Source organism: Otolemur garnettii, unplaced genomic scaffold (assembly GCF_000181295.1).
Source record: "Otolemur garnettii isolate 467f Iridium unplaced genomic scaffold, OtoGar3 scaffold00029, whole genome shotgun sequence".
Lineage (NCBI taxonomy): Eukaryota > Metazoa > Chordata > Mammalia > Primates > Galagidae > Otolemur > Otolemur garnettii.
In genome coordinates, this window is record NW_003852424.1 from 18,402,765 (window position 1) to 18,421,958 (window position 19,194).

Consider the following 19,194-nt stretch of genomic DNA (forward strand, 5'->3'; position numbering starts at 1 on the left):
GGTGTTAAATAATAGATGAAAAGGGAGAGAAAAAATGTCATAACAAACCTAGTTCTTAGAAATTCATCCTGAGTTTATGCTATTTGCTGCAAAGGAAAGCAAAAAAAGTAAGGAGTAAAGTCAAATAAAACTTAGTTTATTAGGCTGGGCTGTGGCCTGTACACCGGAGCCTGAGGCAGTAGCTATTTTTTTTGTTGTTGTTTTGTTTTTAGATGGGGAATTCAAGATCACCCTGAAGAACATTGTGGAAAACTTCATCTAGGAGTGGAGGAGTCAGAAAATCTTTGAGAAAAAAGACCAAATTATGGAATGGATATCTAGTCATTACAAAAACATTTTACAGACTCTCTGTCATTAAAACGGTGTGGCACTGGTACATGAATAGACAAATCAGTGGAACAGAAGAATAAGTCCAGAAAGAGAGCCAAGTACATGGCAACCTTGAGACCAACTTGGGCAAGATACTTAGAACACACAAAAATTAGCCACCCTGGCACTTTCAAAACCAAAACAAACAAACAAACAAACAAACAAACAAATAGAAAGAAAAGAAAAGAAGGAAAAAGCAGCTTTTGTTGATATTGTTGTGGCTCCTAAAGATACTATTAAAATAATTAAGACACTATTGAAATAATTAAGGCAAAAAGTTATTCAGTCTCTGTGAACTTGGACAAGATCTTTAACTTCTCATTTGCACAATATAATCTTAGAAAGATATCGAGAATCTTATATCATTCTTATATGTAAATTGCCTAGCATGATTCTTGATACAGAATTGGCATTCTTTAAATTGTATTTCATTTTGTTTCGCCCCTTAACTAAAGTAAGACTTGAACAATTTGAGATTACAGTTTCAGGAAAGGCAAGGGTAGAATCACATCCTGAAGCTCTTCATTCATAGATAAGGCCAGAGCTGTGCCAGGTGGGTCCCGCAGGCCCCAAGCCTGCTGGGCACTGACAACATCTCATCAGTAGATAAGAGATGGCTACTGAAGCTTACTATACAAGAGAGAAGTTTGAGCTGGAGCATTTTTTGGTCATAGCTATATTTTAGAAAGACTTATCTGAAACCAATATGTGGAACATGTTAGTTGAGGGGCTACAAATCAAATGCCTGAAGCGGGGAGGTGGGCCATGTGTAGGAAAATAAAGAGGTTCTGGCCTAAATGCAATTGCTCGCTGCACAAAAAGTCAATTATTGAGGCAATCAGGATTGATTGCCAAGGAAGAAAGGGAATTTATTATAGGTGATATCAGCAGGGAGAGAGGAGAACTGTCTCAAATCTGTCTCCCCAATCAACTAATGGTAGAGATTTTTTATAAGGGATTCAGGAAGGCGGCTACATGTGTTTGTGCAGGTTGCATTGAAAGCAACACATGCAGGAGGTCTGATCCAAAAGTTAAAGGTTAGTGGTGAATGGTGAGTCTTAGTGCGTAGAAGGTCTTATTTAGAAGTCACAGGTTAGTGATGGATGGTAAGTCTTGGCATTGTTTTCCTGAAAAGAATCGCTATTTCTGAAACGACAGAATGATTAGCTAACCAGAAAGATTTTAATGTTCTAGTTGTTGAGCTCTACTGGCCTGGGAATCCAAAGCGTAAGAATGGCAAAACAAATGGGATATGCGTGTCATTTTGTGTTTGTTTATGGAGACAATTGCACTGGGGACTATAGGGACCTCCTATTTCAGAGGGTTAGAAGCTCCTCCTGGACCTGTTGCCAGACCAATGAATCCATCTGCCTGTCACACAAGCCACTCAAAAGAGAAGTGGATGTGAGATCAACAATTCTACTTTTATTTACAGAAAAGCCAGCAATTCCAGAAAACAGTGAGGATATCTCCTTAAAGAGCTATTCTGCTCTCCTGTTTCCCTTTGTTACTTTTCTTTATCACAACAATATTATTAATCAACTTAGTATACATTAAACAGACTTCTCCTCATAGGTTACCAGGTTATACACTATCCCCCTATCTTACAGTGGTTATCTCTTCAAATAATTCCTACTCTAGACTAAATTTATACTCAATCAGTACTCCAGGTTGGGAGTCAGGGTAGTGGGAGGAAGGGGCTGTAGATACAATGTTGGTGCTATCAGAGGGGCAGGAAATATTTCTGCTCTACAGAGTCCACATAGGCTGGGTGCCCCACAACTGATCTAAGTCTTAGCAGAACACCCTGTGATCTTCCCAGAACACAGGAAGTTTGTCAGTTGCTTCCACAAGGCCCTGTCCCCAGCCTCCCAGCCTCTTGGGAGGCTGCCTGGCACCATGGTCCTTCGGGAATCTGGTCTCTTACCTTCATCCATAACAGAAAGCCTTGTACATGAATAAACAGATGGCTGCATGTGGGCTCATTTGGCCCTACCAGGGCCTGTCCAGAACCACCCTGTATGTAATGGTTATTTAGGATAACAGTGACAGCCATCAGGCCCACTCTATGGAAGTGAAAGCCTAGTATAGCAAAATCTTAATAAATACATACACACAAAGTCTCACTATGTTGCCTGAGATAGAGTGCCAGGAACTTAGTTTGGCTTACAGCAACCTCAAACTCCTAGGTTCAAGTAATCCTCCTGCCTCAGCCCTCCAAATAGCTGGGACTACAGGCACCTGCTATTAAGCCTGGCTAAGCAAAACATTATTTAAAGAAAAAGAAAAAAATACAGGGATCTAAATTTCCATGTGAAACCTTCTAATTTTTAAATAAGAGCAGTTCTAATCTTTTTACATACTCTTCAGGATAAATCAAATACATTTTCAGGTTCCATCCAATTTGTGGATTTCCATTTCTAACCTCAGGGTAGAGAGTGTTACTAATACCATGTAGGCAGCTTTCAACCTGTGAGTAAATGTGCTGGAGGGAGATCTATGTAATTGATAAGTGAGTATTCAAATTGCATACCTAGAAAGAGGGGTGTGGGTCACCACTGAAAAAAGCTGATAAAACAATGATTCTCTGCCTGAGGAAATCCCCTTCCCCCATCCCAGGGACTTAGGGCAATGTCTGCAGACATCTTTGGTTGTCACAGCTAAGAGGTGCTGAATTTAGTGAGGAGAAGCTAGGGATGCTGCTAAACATTGTACAATGCCCAGGACAGCCCGCATAACAACAATAATCTGGCCTTAAATGTCAATAGTGCTGAAGTTGAGAGACCTTGGGTTAGAGAACCATTTACAGAGAGTTAGTAGTTAAAAGTGTATGAGTTGAGTGAGTCATAGCAGAAAGGAAATAGGAAAGAAAGGAAAAAGCCAGATGGTAGATGAAGACAGATGAAAGCAATTTAACAAAAGTTTAAGAGGAGCCACCTTGCCTCGTCTGATTTCTATTTTCAACATTTTTGATTTTACCCTAGATTTATCCTTTGGTAATTTCTCACTTCCCCGTTTCCTTCCACTGGAGGATAGGTATATACGTGTACTTGGGGCGAGAAATGGGAGGGTTAAGTATATCTGAATATATAGAGGAAGGTTAGGTGTATGTATATAAATCTAGCGGAAGGTTGGGTAACTATGTGTGTATATATGAGAGGGATGTCAGGTATATGAGTGCAGTTGGGAGGGGAGGTCAGGTATATGTGGGCACAGAAAGGAGAGATCTCAATTCTCCTCTCCCAGCGGCCCTCTTTTTGCCTTTGCAGGCTAAGAGAGATAGTGGTAGTGATGTTGAGGGGGTCCCTCCCTTCTTACTGGCCTATGTACTTCAGAATCGCTGGTGGTTATTTCTCACAGAATTTTAAAAGATAACTAATCAACAGATATTTTCACCACAGGATACACTTTTTTTTTTTAAAGACAGAAGGCCTCTGGCACCAGGATAGAGTACAGTGGTGGGATGGTAGCTCACTATAGACTTGAACTTTTGGCCTCAAGCTATCCCTCCATCTCTGCCTTACACTGTGCTGGGCTTACAGGTGTGAGCTATCAAGTCCAGCCTATGATACATCTTTTAAATCATTTTATTATTTCATCATAACTTTATTAACACCTGTTAATTTACTTAAGGTAGTACTCCAAATATTTGGTTTAAATAGCTTTATTCCCCCAACAGGTACGAAAAAACAGGCCAAAGTGCTTTAAGCACTTAATAACAAGAAAATGTACAAATATTTATATCAATTACAGTATTACTAAGGAAAGAAATCATTAAATGAAACTATCAGTCAGAAATCAGCCAATTAGAATGTGATTTTTACAGAACATAGTGATAATTGGTGAGATCTTGTGGTTTTGCAATATTGACCTCCATCTTCATCTGGCCATCTTCCCTCTAATGTGTGTCAATTCTTTTCTTATGAGGATACAAGTCATTAGATTAAGGACTCACCATACTCTACTATGACCTCATCTTAACCAGTTACATCTTCAATGAGCTTATTCCACATAGGGTCACATTCACAGGTGCTGAAGCTGGGGACAACATGTCTTTTCAAGAGACCTAATCCACACTTTTAATGAGTGAGAATGAAGATTAACAAGTGGCATGTGGGACAGTGTTTTGCATCTACACAGAATGCCCAGCCAATTTCTTTCTTCAAAATACATTTGTCACCCTATTTTGTATTAAGTTTATATGGAAATATAGATCTTCAAACACTTTTCTAAGGTGTGTATAAAATTTCCTTATTTTTATTTTTATTTATTTTTTTTGAGATAGAGCCTCAAGCTGTCACCCCGGGTAGAGTGCCATGGCATCACAGTTCACAGCAACCTCCTACTCCTGGGCCCAACCGATTCTCCTGCTTTTGCCTCCCAAGTAGCTGGGACTACAGGCGCCCGCCACAAGGCCCAGCCATTTTTTGGTTGCAGCCCTCGCTGTTGTTTGGAGGGCTCAGACTGTACAGCTCAGGTGTATGTGGCTGGCGCCTTAGCCACTTGAGCCACAGGCACCAAGCCAAAATTTCCTTACTTTTGTTTAACAGATAGGGTAATCCATCTTGTGGTTCATTTTTGACCTATGAACACAACTCTGTACCAGTTGTCATGCATGAGCCTACAAACTAACCTTCCTAAGTGTAAATGGAAACTTAAGCCTCAGCTAATATGAGCTAATTCTGATTCTGACATCCCTGGGAGTCACTTGATGTCACATCCACCTCACCACCCTTCCTGAGTGTTGAATTTCAGTATTTCTATGTGTTTGGAGCAGAAGGTGGGGCCAGAGTTGAGTGGCTCAAAATTAGGGCAAAGGTTTTTTCCTTATCAGTTCAATCTACTCTTTAGACCCAGACCTGGAATTATAGCATTTTACTTGCTCTTCATTCACTTTTAGACCATTTGCCCTCATGTTCTCACTAAACTGTGGTTGAAATCTAGGGTAGCTTAATACAATGGGCAAATTTCAGATTACATTTGACATCATTTCTCTGCAAATTTTGGTACCTATAACCCCTCCATGGGTTTCAGAATATGGTTGATTATTTTTTGTTTATATGTCAACTTTACTTTTTAATTTTTTTCTTTTTGAATTCTCAGACAACTTGGCTGGATATATGTCAACTTTTTATCCTCTTGCCTGCTAAATGTTGGCACAGAATAGAGTTGTGATTCTTTAATTACATTAAAAAACAAAAGCTAATAGACATTTATTTCATATAAAAGCCAGAAAACATACACACAAATAGAATAGATAAGTAGATCACAAAATTCATAAGGAAATGCAATATTCCCAGAATATTTTGAGAAAATAGAACAAACTTGAAGGAATCACACTTCTTGAATTCAGTTTAATATAAAACTACAGTAATCAGGACAGTGTAGTCCTGACACAAAGATAAAAATATAGATCACTGAAGGTTAATTAGCAGTATAACTATAAATAGTAATGCTTTCAGTCTCCTTCAGACAAGAAACTTTGTAGAAAGTGGATAAATGTATTAGGTAAATAACAGGTCTTTATCCACAAAAGATGTGACCATTTAGGTTTTTTGTTTTGGGAAACTAGGATTTTAAAAGATATATTTCAGGGGTAGTATAATCCATGAATGATGGTTCAGAGAAGACTTTAAAGTTGATAGCCTGGAATTCCAATTCCAGCTTCAGCAATGTTCTGATTCTCTGAGCTTCAGTTTTTTTCTTGGAATAAAATGAGCATGAATTCTGCTTGCCATGACTGTCATGACATTGCATATAAAAAGTGCTAAGTAAATAGTGGCTGTTATAACCCTGTGTTTTAATAAAAATAATATAGATCAATGGAATAAAATTTAGAATACTAGCCTTAAATCCTCACATGTATGATCAATTGATTTGTGATAAGAATGCAATTCAATAATGAAAGAATAGTCTTCTCAACAAATGGTGGTATGACAACTGAATAATCATGTGAAAAAAACTGAAGTTGGACCTTTTCCCATCACATATTAGGCAGAAGCTGGAGAATCAGACAAGGCAATGGTGTTATCCAATCTTAGTCCAAAGGACTAAGAAGCAGGTAGAGGAGTCTGCTGGTATTAAGTCCTGGAGTTCAAGGCCTAGGAACCAAAGGAACTCCAATCTCTAAAGCATCAGAAGATATATGTCCCAGCTCAAGAGGACAGAGCAAATGTGCCCTTCCTCTGCCTTTTTGCTCTGTCTGATGCCCTCAGAGGATTGGATGATGCACATATCAGAGAGGATGATCTTCTTTACTCACTCTACTAATTCAAATCCTAATCTTTTTTTTGAAACATGTTCACAGACACACCCAGAAACAATATTTTACAATTTGGGCATCCTTTAGTCCAGTCAAGTTGACATATAAAGTTAACCATCATATACATAGGGTGCCAAAGGATACACATTTTAAGAAAGGAAAAACTAATATTATGCAGCCCTAAAGAAAGATGGAGACTTTACCTCCTTCATGTTTACATGGATGGAGCTGGAAAATATTATTCTTAGAAAAGTATCTCAAGAAAGGAAGAAAAAGTATCCAATATATATACTCAGTCCTATTATGAAACTAGTTTATAGCTTTCATATGAAAGCTATGACCTAATTATAGTTTAAGAATATGGGGGGGAGGAATGGAGGGGAGGGGGGTGGAAGGGTAGAGGAAGGGAGATTGGTGGGATCACCTCTATGGTTTATCTTACAAGGGTACAAGTGAATCTTTCTAAAAGTAGAACATAAACATCTTAACACAATAACTAAGAAAATGACATAAAGGTTATGTTAATCAGTTTGATGAAAATATTTCAAATTGTATATGTATATGAAAACATCACACTGTACTCCATGATTGCATTAGTGTACACAGCTATGATTTAATAATAATAATAATAAAGAATAAAAAAAGGAAAAACTATATTAAAATTGTAATACCCAGGTGGGCGCAGTGGCTCCTTATGCCTATAATCCTAGCATTCTGCGAAGGTTGAGGCAGATGGATTGCTTAAGCTCACGAGTTAGAGACCAACTTCAGCAAAAGCAAGACCCCATCTCTACTAGAAAAAAAAAAAAAAAATTAACTAGAAAAACTGAGGCAAGAGGATTACTTTAACCTAAGAGTCTGAGGTTGCTGTGAGCTATGACATCATGGTACTCTACCCAGAGTGACAGCTTGAGACTCTGTCTCAAAACAAACAAACAAAAACAAAACTGTAATACTCAAGTGACGTCTGACTTTTGTAATTACAACAGTGGCTCAAATGTGACTTGCATTCATCTTTTGTTATCAATATATATTAAGTATTATAATTTTAATACAGCTTTTTCCTTTCTTAAATCACTTTTTTTTGGCATCCTATGTATATAGAAAATTGACTTGGATCAAAGAACTATATGTTAAAACTAAAACTATAAAACTCTTAGAAGAAATCATAAGTGTAAATCTTTGTGACATTGAGTTTTGTCTCTTAGTAATGACACCAAAAATATAAGTAACCAAAAGAAAAATAGGTAAATTGGATTTCATCAAAATTAAAAATGTATATGCTTCAAAGGAAAAAGCATAAATACAATCTGTTGGATTGAAGAAAGTAATTGCAAATCACATATTGGATATGAGACTTATATCTAGAAAACATAAAGAACATGGAGAACTCAATAATAAAAGACCAAAACCCCAATTTAAAAGATGGACAAAGGATCTGAATGGACATTTCTCTGAAGATTTACAAATGAGCAATTAGTAGGTAAAAGAAAACTCAACATTATTGATTATCAGGGAAATGGAAATCCAAACCACAATGAGGTACCACTTCACACTCACTAGGATGATAAGAAATATAGAGATGGACAATAGAGGTGTCAGGCAAGCAAAGATTTAAGAGAAATCAGAACTCTTTATATATCTGTTAAGAAGTTAAAATGCTACAGTAACTTTGGAAAACAGTATGGCAATTCCTCAAAAGGTTAAACAAAGCTACCATCCAACAAATCAACTCCAGATGTATACCCAAGAGAAATCAATGAATGTATATAGAAGCCTTATTCTTATTAGCAAAAAGGTGGAAACAATCTAAATGTCCACCACCTGATGAATAGATAAATAATATGTGTCGTGGTATATCCTTAAAATGAATATTATTAGGTCCATAAAATCATACATGAAGACATTATGTTAAATGAAAGAAGTCAGTCACCAAAAAAAGCTATATATTGTATGATTCTATGTTTATGAAATGTTCAGAAAAGAAGGAAGTAGGATGGGGGAATGTGGGAGGTGATGACTAAAGGGTACAGGATTTCTTTGGAGGAAGATGGAAGGTGTTCTACAATTGTGGTAATAGTTGCATACCTCTATAAATATAACTAAAACCCATTGATTTTTACAGTTTAAGCTAAAGGCAGGTGCAGGCAGGAAGATAGCTTGAGGCCAGGAGTTTGAGATCAGCCTGGGCCTAATAAGACCCTGTCTCTACAAGAAATATTTATAAGCTGGGTGTGGTGGCATGTGCCTGCAGTCCCAGTTACTCTGGAGGCTGAGTCAGGGGGATCGCTGAAGCCCAGGGGTTTGAGGTTGATGTGACCTATGAGGATGCCACTACACTCCAGGTTGGGCAACACAGGGTGACCTAGTATCAAGGAAAAACAAAAACAAAAAAACTTGCATAAGTCAATTTTGAAATTATTGAATATTTAGATCAGAAAAGTGTGAAATATGCTTTTCCAAGTCAGCGACACCACCGTCAGGACTTGGAAACCAAGAGGACAGAAGGGTCACTGTTTCATAAGCAGGTAACCTCTGTTGCAGAAGAGAGAAAACTCTTAATTCAGAAAAGACCCATTCCTTTTTACCAAAGACCAAGAAAGGGATTTCAGTGGCTAGGGAGTTTTATTGAGAATCCCAGAATTTAGGGGATGGCGCCAGGGTGACTGCTAGGGTGACTTCCAGGGCAATCACCGTTTCCCCGCCCCAGAAAAGAGGCGGGGATGAGCCGGGACCCGCGGTCTGAGCTGGGAAAATGGGCCAGCGAGCCAGGCCAGCCTTTATCCTCCTGGTGCTTTTGCAGACCTTGGTCGTGCAGGGGCGACTGCTGCGTGAGTCTGAGGGCGGCGGGAGAGCAAGCCACGCTGTGGGGGAGGAAACATTGAAACTAATTTGGGAGTTTTCTAACTTCGGAGATCCTGCTCAGCCCCATTCTCTCCTTCCTACTTTCTGTGTCCAGACCCCGGGAGGGAACGCTAGCCACAGAGCTACAGATAGCTCCTCACCCCAGGACCTTCTCCCTGGTCGGTTCTCCTCTGTCCCCGCTCTTGGTGTTACATTTGGAACCACCTACTCCCTCCGCGACAGCTGTCCCCGATTGATTTCTCCCAGTCTCATTTCCCAGTTGCCACCAATTCAGCCTATTTTATTCTTTCTCCCCTCCTCATCTCTCAACTGCTTATAATAGAATTTAGCGCCTCTAACATCTTTAATAAATCTAATAGTTACTCACTAGTTGTGAGCTAACCCCGGGGCTCCTTGGATTCTTTTATTTTGTTGTTGTTTTTGTTTCTAAAGTGTGCACTCCCCTCCCCCTCTCCCGGTCATCCCCAAACGGGAAGTTCTCACTCAGGGCAACCTGGACCCGGGTTCTCGCGGGCAAACCTGAGAGAACCCACAGGGAGACCCACGGCGGGTTCCCACCGCAGAACTAGTAGCGCAGGGCGGTGGGGGTGTGAAGGAGTGTGGCTGGGATCTGAATTCTTCCCACCCCACCTCCTCTTGTTAAGACTTGTGGAGGCCACTGCGTGTGGGAAGCTCCTGAGAGAAGCCTACCTTGGGCCCTTCCGTATTTTTGGAGATTGTTCTTCTTACTGGAAAATTAAGTGTATGTTATTTTTGAACATTTGAATGAAACATAACAGTTCTCTTTTTCAGCCACGCTATGGTGATTGGCAATATGCTGCATAATTAATGGACTTTTTCTAAAGGATGCCAAAGTAGTGATGATTAACATTTAAGCTATAAAATTAGTTTTAAATCACATTCATATCTGTAATCTTTTTTTTGACTGTCACTAGGCATTTGGAGGTAGAAGCTATTAATAGTTTTGATTTTACTAGTGGTTTAATCCTCAGGTTAAGTAACTCTTCAGGTTAAGTAACTCTTCCTTTACAAAGAAGGTAAGAAATCTGATTTTCTGATGTTAAATCAAGTTCTACCACTCCTTCTAATCTTAGCTGACAGTGATTTTGCCTTGTAGGCTAGCACAGTGCTGTGGTTTACATACCTTACCACCTCAGCCTCAGAACACTTTAAGGGTAGGTACTCCGTGTATTCACATTTTACAGATGATAAGAATGAGGCATGGCCTGCATATTGGTAACTATGTTCTATGGTGCATTAGGATTTGGTAGCAGACCAAAACATCACACTGCATTAGAGGCAAAATAATAAAATTTGGTGTTGAACAGAAATAGTCATTGTTCACAAGTGTGAAATGGGTCCCAGTCACATGTGCCACTGTTGTAAGCCCTGGGAAAGAGAGCAGGGAACCAAATCTTTGCCCTCTGATATTTTGCATTCTAGTAGGAGAGCCAACAATAAACAAATGAGCAGAAAAATATCCATTGTCATGTAGTGATGGGTGCTTTGAAGACAGATGAAGCAGAGAGGTCAAGGCCACCTACTCTCTGAGGCTGAACAAAGAACTGAAGAAGAGGGGCTGAGAAATGATTACATTCTGGATATATTTGGAAGGAAATTGCTGAAGGATTCTATGTTGTGGGAGAGAAAGAGAGGAATCAAAATTGATACTATTTTTTATTTAATTTTAATTTTATTAGTCTGAGCAATGAGGTAATTTGTGATAACATTTCTGAGAGGGTGAAGGCAGAGAAAAGAGCAGTTTGGGAGAAAATCCGATGCCTGGGTTTGTACATACTGAGTTTGAATTTCAGTCAGGGATCTAAGTGATGATGTGATACAGGCACTTGGCTATAAGAATCTAGATTTCAGGGCCAGAATTGAAAATTTAAGAGTCATCATTTATTCATTCTTCCAGTGAGTATTTATGATGCATGTACTACATGCCACGTGCTGTTTTGGGCCCTGGGAATATATTTCTGAACTCCCTCACTCTGTAAGTGAGGAAAGGGGGAGTCCTGCTGTGTTTGTTTGGGAATTGTTGCCCTGGGCAGTTTATCAGCAGATTCTTCAGCATTGCGCAGGAAACATTTGCAGATGAAAAGGTTTAGATAAGAAGTGGTTTTAAAAAAGACTCAAAAGTAACTCCTGAGCTCAACTACTGTGGCTGGAGAGAGACACCTTAGGATTTTCTAGACTCTGTCTACTCCAGGGAAGTTGCCTAATCATCAGTAATGGGACAGTGTGAAATGATGGCAGGGACATGTGGCAAAGGAAAGTGCACAAGGAGGGAGCAGCCAGGACTATCATATGGACAAGACTGTGTTGTTGCACTTTTTAAATTTTTTTTTGTAGCGACAGAGTCTCACTTTATCGCTTTCAGTAGAAGGCTGTGAGATCATAGCTCACAGCAACCTCCAGCTCTTGGGCTTAGGCAATTCTCTTGCCTCAGCCTTCCGAGTAGCTGGGACTACAGGCGCCCGCCACAACTCTGGGCTATTTTTTTGTTGCCGTTTGGCCAGGGCCGGGTTTGAACCCACCACCCTTGGTATATGCGGCCGGCGCCTAACCACTGAGCCACAGGCACCGCCCTGTGTTGCACTTTTCACAGGGTGAGGACAGCCGGTGGTATGAATTGTCATGTGTGGCACCTCTGCCTCCCAGACTTCCTCTGCTGCATGTCGTGAAGGCCTGTTACTCTCTCTCCAGGTTCTCACTCACTGCACTACCTCTTCATGGGTGTCTCAGAGCGAGACTTTGGTCCTTCCTTGTTTGAGGCTTTAGGCTATGTGGATGACCAGTTGTTTGTGTCCTATGATCATGAGAGTCGCCGAGTAGAGCCCCGAGCCCCGTGGGTCTGCACTAGAACCTCAAGCCAACTGTGGCTTCAGCTAAGTCAAATCCTGAAAGGATGGGATCACATGTTCATTGTTGACTTCTGGACTATCATGGACAACTATAACCACAGCAAGGGTATGTGGAGGGGGGCCTCGCCCTCCTGAGGTCTTTGGAGCTTTTTACCACCTCAGGATGCATCTCAGTGGGGAGACCTGGAAGTCTGAGGTCCTGGGGGGGCAGGGAAGAAGGAAGACATTTGCTTCCTGAGACCACTTGGTCCTTGAGGTTGGTGGAAACTCCTTTGGTTTCAGTAACAAACTGGGGGTGTTTCTAGAGTCCCACACCCTGCAGGTGATCCTGGGCTGTGAGATGCAGGAGGACAACAGTACCAGGGGCTTCTGGAAGTATGGGTACGATGGGCAGGATCACCTTGAATTCTGCCCTGAGGCACTGAACTGGAGAGCATCAGACTCTGGGGCTCAGGCCACCAAGCTGGAGTGGGAAGTGCACGATATTCGGGCCAAGCAGAACAGAGCGTACTTGGAGAGGGACTGCCCTGAGCACCTACAGCAGTTGCTGGAGCTGGGGAGAGGTGCTCTGGACCAGCAAGGTATGGTGGGGCAGAGTGAGGAGGTTACAGGGCCTGGGATCCCTGGCTGTGGGGTTTCAGAGGTGGCTAAGGTTGCGTGACTCTCTAAGTTCTGAAAAGAAATTTTTCTCAATCCTGGGTTCTCCCCTTTATAACTGAGATATATGACACAGCCATAGTTACGGTTTTAATTTTTTTTCTCCATACATATGGCCAAAGAGAAAGTATCTGTTGCCTTTTTTTTTTTTTTAATTTAACCAACAATCCTGTGTATATTTATACTGTTGGGAATTCAGATATGTCAACTATCACATGAACACCAAGATAAGAAAGTACAAGTGAGGACACCCTAGGAGTAGCAGATTTCTTTTTTTTTTTTTTTTTTTGAGACAGAGCCTCAAGCTGTCCCCCTTGGTAGAGTGCCGTGGCATAGCTCACAGCAACCTCCAATTCCTGGGCTCAAGTGAGTCTCCTGCCTCCACCTCCCAAGTAGCTGGGACCACAGGCGCCTGCCACACTGCCTGGCTATTTTTTTTCGGTTGCAGCCATCATTGTTGTTTGGCGGGCTGGGCTGGATTCCAATGCGCCACCTTAGGTGTATGTGGCTGGCACCTTAGCCACTTGAGCCACAGGCACCACGCCGCAGATTTCTTTAAGTTAAAGACTTCTTTCACAGAATATAGCAATAATTGCTGAAGATAGCTCTCTTACAAAACCTCTTCTTACAAAAATACTTACTGGATTAAACCAGGTGAAATTGATTGTATTCAATTCTTTTTGATGTAGATAAAAGGCAGTTTTATCTGTCATAACAGAGCACTTGGGTAACAGATATACATATTTACATAATGGACAAGAGAACAAGCTGATATGACTGTGACTATCTTCCAATCTGACACAACATCAGACCTCAATCTTGGAATGAGTTTTATGGTACAAAATGGTGTTTCTCCTGCAGCTTGTTTTTTTGTTTGTTTGGTGTTGGGTTTTTTTTTTTTTTTTGAAGAGGGAATTCCTTTCCTCCAATCCATAGAAGGAAGTGAAAGTTCCAGTCTTCCTGTCAAGGGTAAAAATAGCCCTTTTCCTCATCTTCCTCTTTCCTATTTAGTGCCTCCTTTGGTGAAGGTGACTCATCGCATGACTTCTGCAGTGACCATTCTACAGTGTCAGGCTTTGAACTTCTATCCCCAGAACATCACCATGAAGTGGCTAAGAGACAAGCAACCACTGGATGCCAAGGAGGTTGAGTCTAAGGATGTGCTGCCCAATGGAGATGGGACCTACCAGAGCCGGGTAGCTTTGGCTGTGACTCCTGGGGAAGAGCAGAGATACACCTGCCAGGTGGAACACCCAGGCCTGGATCAGCCCCTCACTGCCACTTGGGGTATGTGACAGATGAGAGCCAAGAGCTGATAAAATCTGATGTGGGTAAAATGAGGGGTAGGGGAAGGATAGAAAGAAAGGGTTCTGGGTGATTCACATGATAGTGAGAGGAGGGTCTGCTCTTTGTTAGAGGTTGGGTTTGGGGGTGGCAGTCACAGGTTTTAACCTGTTTTCATTGTTTTAGAGCCCTTACCATCTGACACCCTGGTCATTGGAGTTATCAGTGGGATTGCTGTTTGCGTCATTATCTTCTTTACTGGAGTTTTGTTCAGAATCTTAAGGAAGAGGCACTCTTCAAGTGAGTGGGAACAAGGAGGAAGTCTCTTACTACCTCTACCCCCAGGACACAGTAGTCTTCCTTCAAATAAGTAGGGCAAAGTGAGGGTAGAGGGGATTTAACATCCTTGGGAAACTTTCTTCTCTTTTATTTTCCTTGGGGACATCAGTGCCTCCCTGGGAGCAGGAAAGGAATTAATGTTTTTTCCCATAATGTAAGTTCCTAATTCAACGAACATCTTTTGAGCTCCTACTATTTTCCAAGTACTGTTTAAAGTTGTACAGGGTGGCTGGGCAGGGTGGCTCACACCTGTAATCCTAGTACTCTGGGAGGCCAAGGTGGGTGAATTGTTTGAGCTCAGTCATTTGAGACCAGCCTGAGCAACAGCAAGATCACATCTCTACTAAAAATAAAAAAAAAACTAGCCAGATGTTGTGTGCAGCTACTTGGGAGCATGAGCAAGGTGGGACACAATCCTCTGTGGATGGTGAATGGGTTGTTGGAAGGTGAAATGGGAGGTGAGGAGACCATTAGCAAGCCAATAAGCAATTCCAGGTGAGAGATATATCCAGTAGTTCCCTGTGATGAGAGTGGTCAGTGTTGAGATGGGTGAATGAGGAAGGGTGAGGGACAGGGAAGAGGCACGATAATGGCTAGGTTTGTGATGCCTCTCTCCTGGGTCTCTTGTCTTCACAGGAGAAGCTATGGGGGACTACGTGTTAGCTGAAAGTGAATGATGCGCATCCTACAGACATCTTGTAGAGTGGAGACAGAACTAGAGACTCAAAGAGGGGCCATACTTGTGGAGCTCTTCATGTTCAGGACAGAGTTGGACCCAACAGACAGAAACTGCCTGAAGAACTCTCTGCTTCTAGCCTTCCCAATTTACTTTCTCAAAAAGATTTCCCCATTTAGGTTTTTGAGTTCCTGCATGCTAGTGACTGCAGCTGTGAGCTCGCCCCAGAGCTATTTCTCATGAATCTGGATCTAAAGGCTTCCTTCATTTCTCTGTCACCACAGAGACTATACATATATGTCACCTCATCTCCTAACTCTGGAAGAATGCTGCTTAAATCTGAGGACTCACAATTCATTTTAACATATAAAAACATGGGAGAAAGGCTTGTGAACTTCACCCTGGAACATGCACACTCAGATCCTTCAGTGAATTTTTCATACATATCCAGGCGTTTCCTGAAACCACTCAACTTTCCTTTGAATCCTTTCTCTCCGTTATCTAGTAACTCTGTCACCAAGCCCCAGGAATTCTTCCATATGAGTATGATCTGGGTCAATATACAACTGGGAAGACTGCACTGTGCAACTAGTTAGGCACCTTTCTCAGAACAGGCATCATGGATGTTTGTATCTATCTTAATGGAGTTTTTCCGCAGGCAAAACAAAAGTGTTCTGAAGGGTGCTGGGAAGAGGTATCTTTTCCTAATTTGCACAGAGGTGTCATACAGGTTTTTAAAGATTAATAGGGGGCGTCACTTGTGACTCAATGGGTAGGGCACCGCCCTGTATACCCAGGGTGGTGGATTCCAACCCAGCCAAACTAAACAACAGCAACAACAAAATAGCTGGACGTTGTGGAAGAAGGCTGCTTAAATCTGACTTAAGTCTGTAGTCCCAGCTACTCAGGAGGCTGAGAATCGCCTAAGCCCAGGAGTTGGAGGTTGCTGTGAGCTGTGACGCCAGGGCACTCTACCAAGGGTGATAAAGTGAGATTCTGTCTCTAAAAATAAATAAATAAATAAAAGATTAATGGGGCCTACATTAGCAATGCCTCTCTAGTATGCAAGACATAAAGTGCCACAGTAATTTTCTATCTGGTCTCTGCTGACCCTCTGTCTTTGTTCTGATAATGAAAATCATGATAAAAATGGTGGTAATAATGATAATGTGGCTAATACTTATTAAAAATAAAAGAACTTACCTGGTGCCAGACTCTGTTCTAGGTACCTACTTACATGCCCGATAGCATGGTAGGTATTGTTATGGCCAGTTTTTTCCTTTTCATGATAGAGAAACTGAAGTAAGAGTATCTCACAGCTTGTCAGGGATAGAGACAGGTTTCAAGTTCAGTCAGTCTTACTGTTTGATACATCTCACACCCCACTGCATTCAGGTGGTTTAAATGGGAGGAGTAAGCTTGAACCAAATGAAGGGGAACAGCAGAAAATGAGCTACTGATCCTCAGCTGATGTGTTTCCTTTCAAAGTTCCTGTGAGAAGGACTCAGAATGTGATTCCTTTTCTCCTCTGGTGCTCTCTCTGGCATCTCTCTTTTTGGCCCCCATACAAGGACTGTGTGGTTGGTGGGGACACTTCTGGCTGTACTCAGCTTCAGACATAGTGTCCTCCCTTCTGTAAGTGTTTCCTGGATAGTATTTCCTCAGTGAACTGGAGCAACCTCTCTCATTTTGAGATAGTTAAAATGGAAGTCACCAAATGGCTTGGAGGGTGCCCAAGCATCATCTTCCTGGGGTCATTGCAATTCTGGTTCATATCTCCACTTGTACACATACAAAAAAATTCACCTAAGCCAGCACTCAGTAATTGCTAGATACTGGGAAAGAGATCTGAGTATATTCAAAAGTCTGCATATATCCCAACCAGAATTTTTTGCCCATATCCAGGCATTTCCTGGACACTGGTATGCATACACATATCTCCAGATGGCATATATTTACTGTATGTTGGCTGAATAGCTGTGATATAAGCACTTTGTCTTATACTCAGGAGACCAAGTACAGTTCATAAATTTGTTTTGTAGGTATTGAATTTGAGTGAAGAAATCTCAACCTTTTTAAAAAATTCTTTTTTGGTTTTTCTGGTTGTGAATGTTATGTAGATAAGAGCAAAAGTAATTTGTGTTGAGTATAGAAGAGTTGAAAAATGTGTAAAAGTAAAGCTGTTAATTAGCCAGTGATAAGTCTGTTAACATCTTGGATATTACCTGTTAGTTATTGCTGCATTAAGATATATAAAGTTAACAAATAGATATATTTTAAAAAATGTATAATTGTGTTGTATGAAGGATAATGTCACTGATGTTCTCATCCATTTCCTTAAAGTATACATTTTAATCATATTTTGGGGATATTTGCATTGCTTCTAATATTTTTACATTTTGTCTTATGGAATATTTTCATTAAACTGGTGGTAGCTGAATTAAATCACTTTTCTTTACAGACGTTACCATCTAAGTTGCAAGATATTGGTTATTTTACCTCCAAACCATGCTGGGGACACACTAACAAGTTCTTCTTCTCTGCATATCATCCTATATTTAAATTGAACTGCCCAAAGTCGTCTTCTATCTCATGAAGGATATGTTACAATTAATTAGGTAACCGTTTGTTTTATATTGGTTTTCTTTCACATGGGCTGAGATTTCAAGAAACACCCTAGTCTTCACAGTAACATATTTACTAAACATTGGCATTTGTGGCCTCTTAAGTTTTGTTTAATAAAAGAAATTATAAATCACCATTTTCCTTCAGTGATTTTTTAGGTTAGCTCATCATACTTTAGCTTAATTTTTCTGGCTGTGTTCATCAATTCTTTAAGCATTTGAAATTTGAAATTCGACATTCGAAAATTCAAAGACCTGAATTTTACAACTCGGGAACAAAGCATGGTAATAAGGAAGAGGTGACACCTGGTGGCCATATGTGAATGCAGCACAGAGGTCATGTGACTAGAGAAAGCCAAGGCTGGCGGTTTTGCCAGGGTAAGGAGTTGCACAAGGATCATATACCATGAGACGCCTTGTAGATAAAACTTGCTGAACATTTGAGAAAACAAGCTAGAAACTGCTTACCAGCTATTTGAATCGCAGGCGACCGTTGAGCAGCCTGAACTGGGAACAGAACAAAAGGAAAACAAGTAACGTTGGTACTCTCAGTCAGATATAGTAGGTGATGAAGGCCTGCCAGAGGAACAGGACAAAATTCTTCTTTTTTTTCCTTTTTGAAACAAAATCTCCCTCTGTCTTCCTGGCTAGAGTGCAGGTGGCATCCTATGGCCTCCCAGAGTGCTGAGGTATGAGCCGCCATGTCAGGTCCAGAATTCTTGCTATGTTATAATTATGTCAACTTATGATGCTGTGTAGTATTATAAAACATTCTTTATGGATGCATACACATTTAAAAAGTAAGTTATTTTCTCTAAAATGCCCAAATTTCTCATGTACTATCATTTTTAAACTATTCTTTTTTTTTCTAACCACACTTTGATTTAATAATGGCTAGCAATCAAACATGGAGGGCTTTCAACATTAAAGATTTCATGTGTGGGCTGGTATTTGTAATCTTGATTCTCTTTGTAGATTTGGGTCATAATGTATTCTTTTTCCTTTTTGCATCTGTGATTAACTTCTGTACTCTAACTTGTGTAATAAAATGTTAATACAATATTAAAGTACTTTGTGCAACAATTTTATAGAAAGCCTGGGCTACCTTGACATCCTTATTACTTGGCATGACATGCATTTGGAATCTCGACCATTCTATTTCTGAGTAATCATTTAGGGGCTGGAAAAGATTTTTTTTTTTTGAATAGATGTTTTATACTTTTTATTTCTTGGCAGGATGAATTTGAATAC

At 40.6% G+C, this 19,194-nt stretch overlaps 1 protein-coding gene across 1 annotated transcript; it reads left to right on the top strand.

Moving 5' to 3' along the window:
• The first annotated feature begins 9,301 nt into the window (after positions 1-9,301).
• Positions 9,302-17,680, top strand: HFE (hemochromatosis). The gene is made up of 6 exons (XM_012804502.2): positions 9,302-9,462; positions 12,206-12,469; positions 12,669-12,944; positions 14,032-14,307; positions 14,491-14,604; positions 15,280-17,680. The coding sequence occupies exons 1-6, from the start codon at positions 9,387-9,389 to the stop codon at positions 15,318-15,320; spliced, it is 1,047 nt and encodes a 348-aa protein (XP_012659956.1). The 5' UTR covers positions 9,302-9,386; the 3' UTR covers positions 15,321-17,680.
• Positions 17,681-19,194: the final 1,514 nt, after the last annotated feature.

Coding starts and splice junctions, on each gene's coding strand:
- HFE (XM_012804502.2), top strand. CDS start 9,387: ATGGGCCAGCGAGCCAGGCCAGCCTTTATCCTCCTGGTGCTTTTGCAG. Junction 9,463..12,205: donor CGTGCAGGGGCGACTGCTGC/GTGAGTCTGAGG, acceptor CTCTCTCTCCAG/GTTCTCACTCACTGCACTAC. Junction 14,308..14,490: donor GCCCCTCACTGCCACTTGGG/GTATGTGACAGA, acceptor TCATTGTTTTAG/AGCCCTTACCATCTGACACC.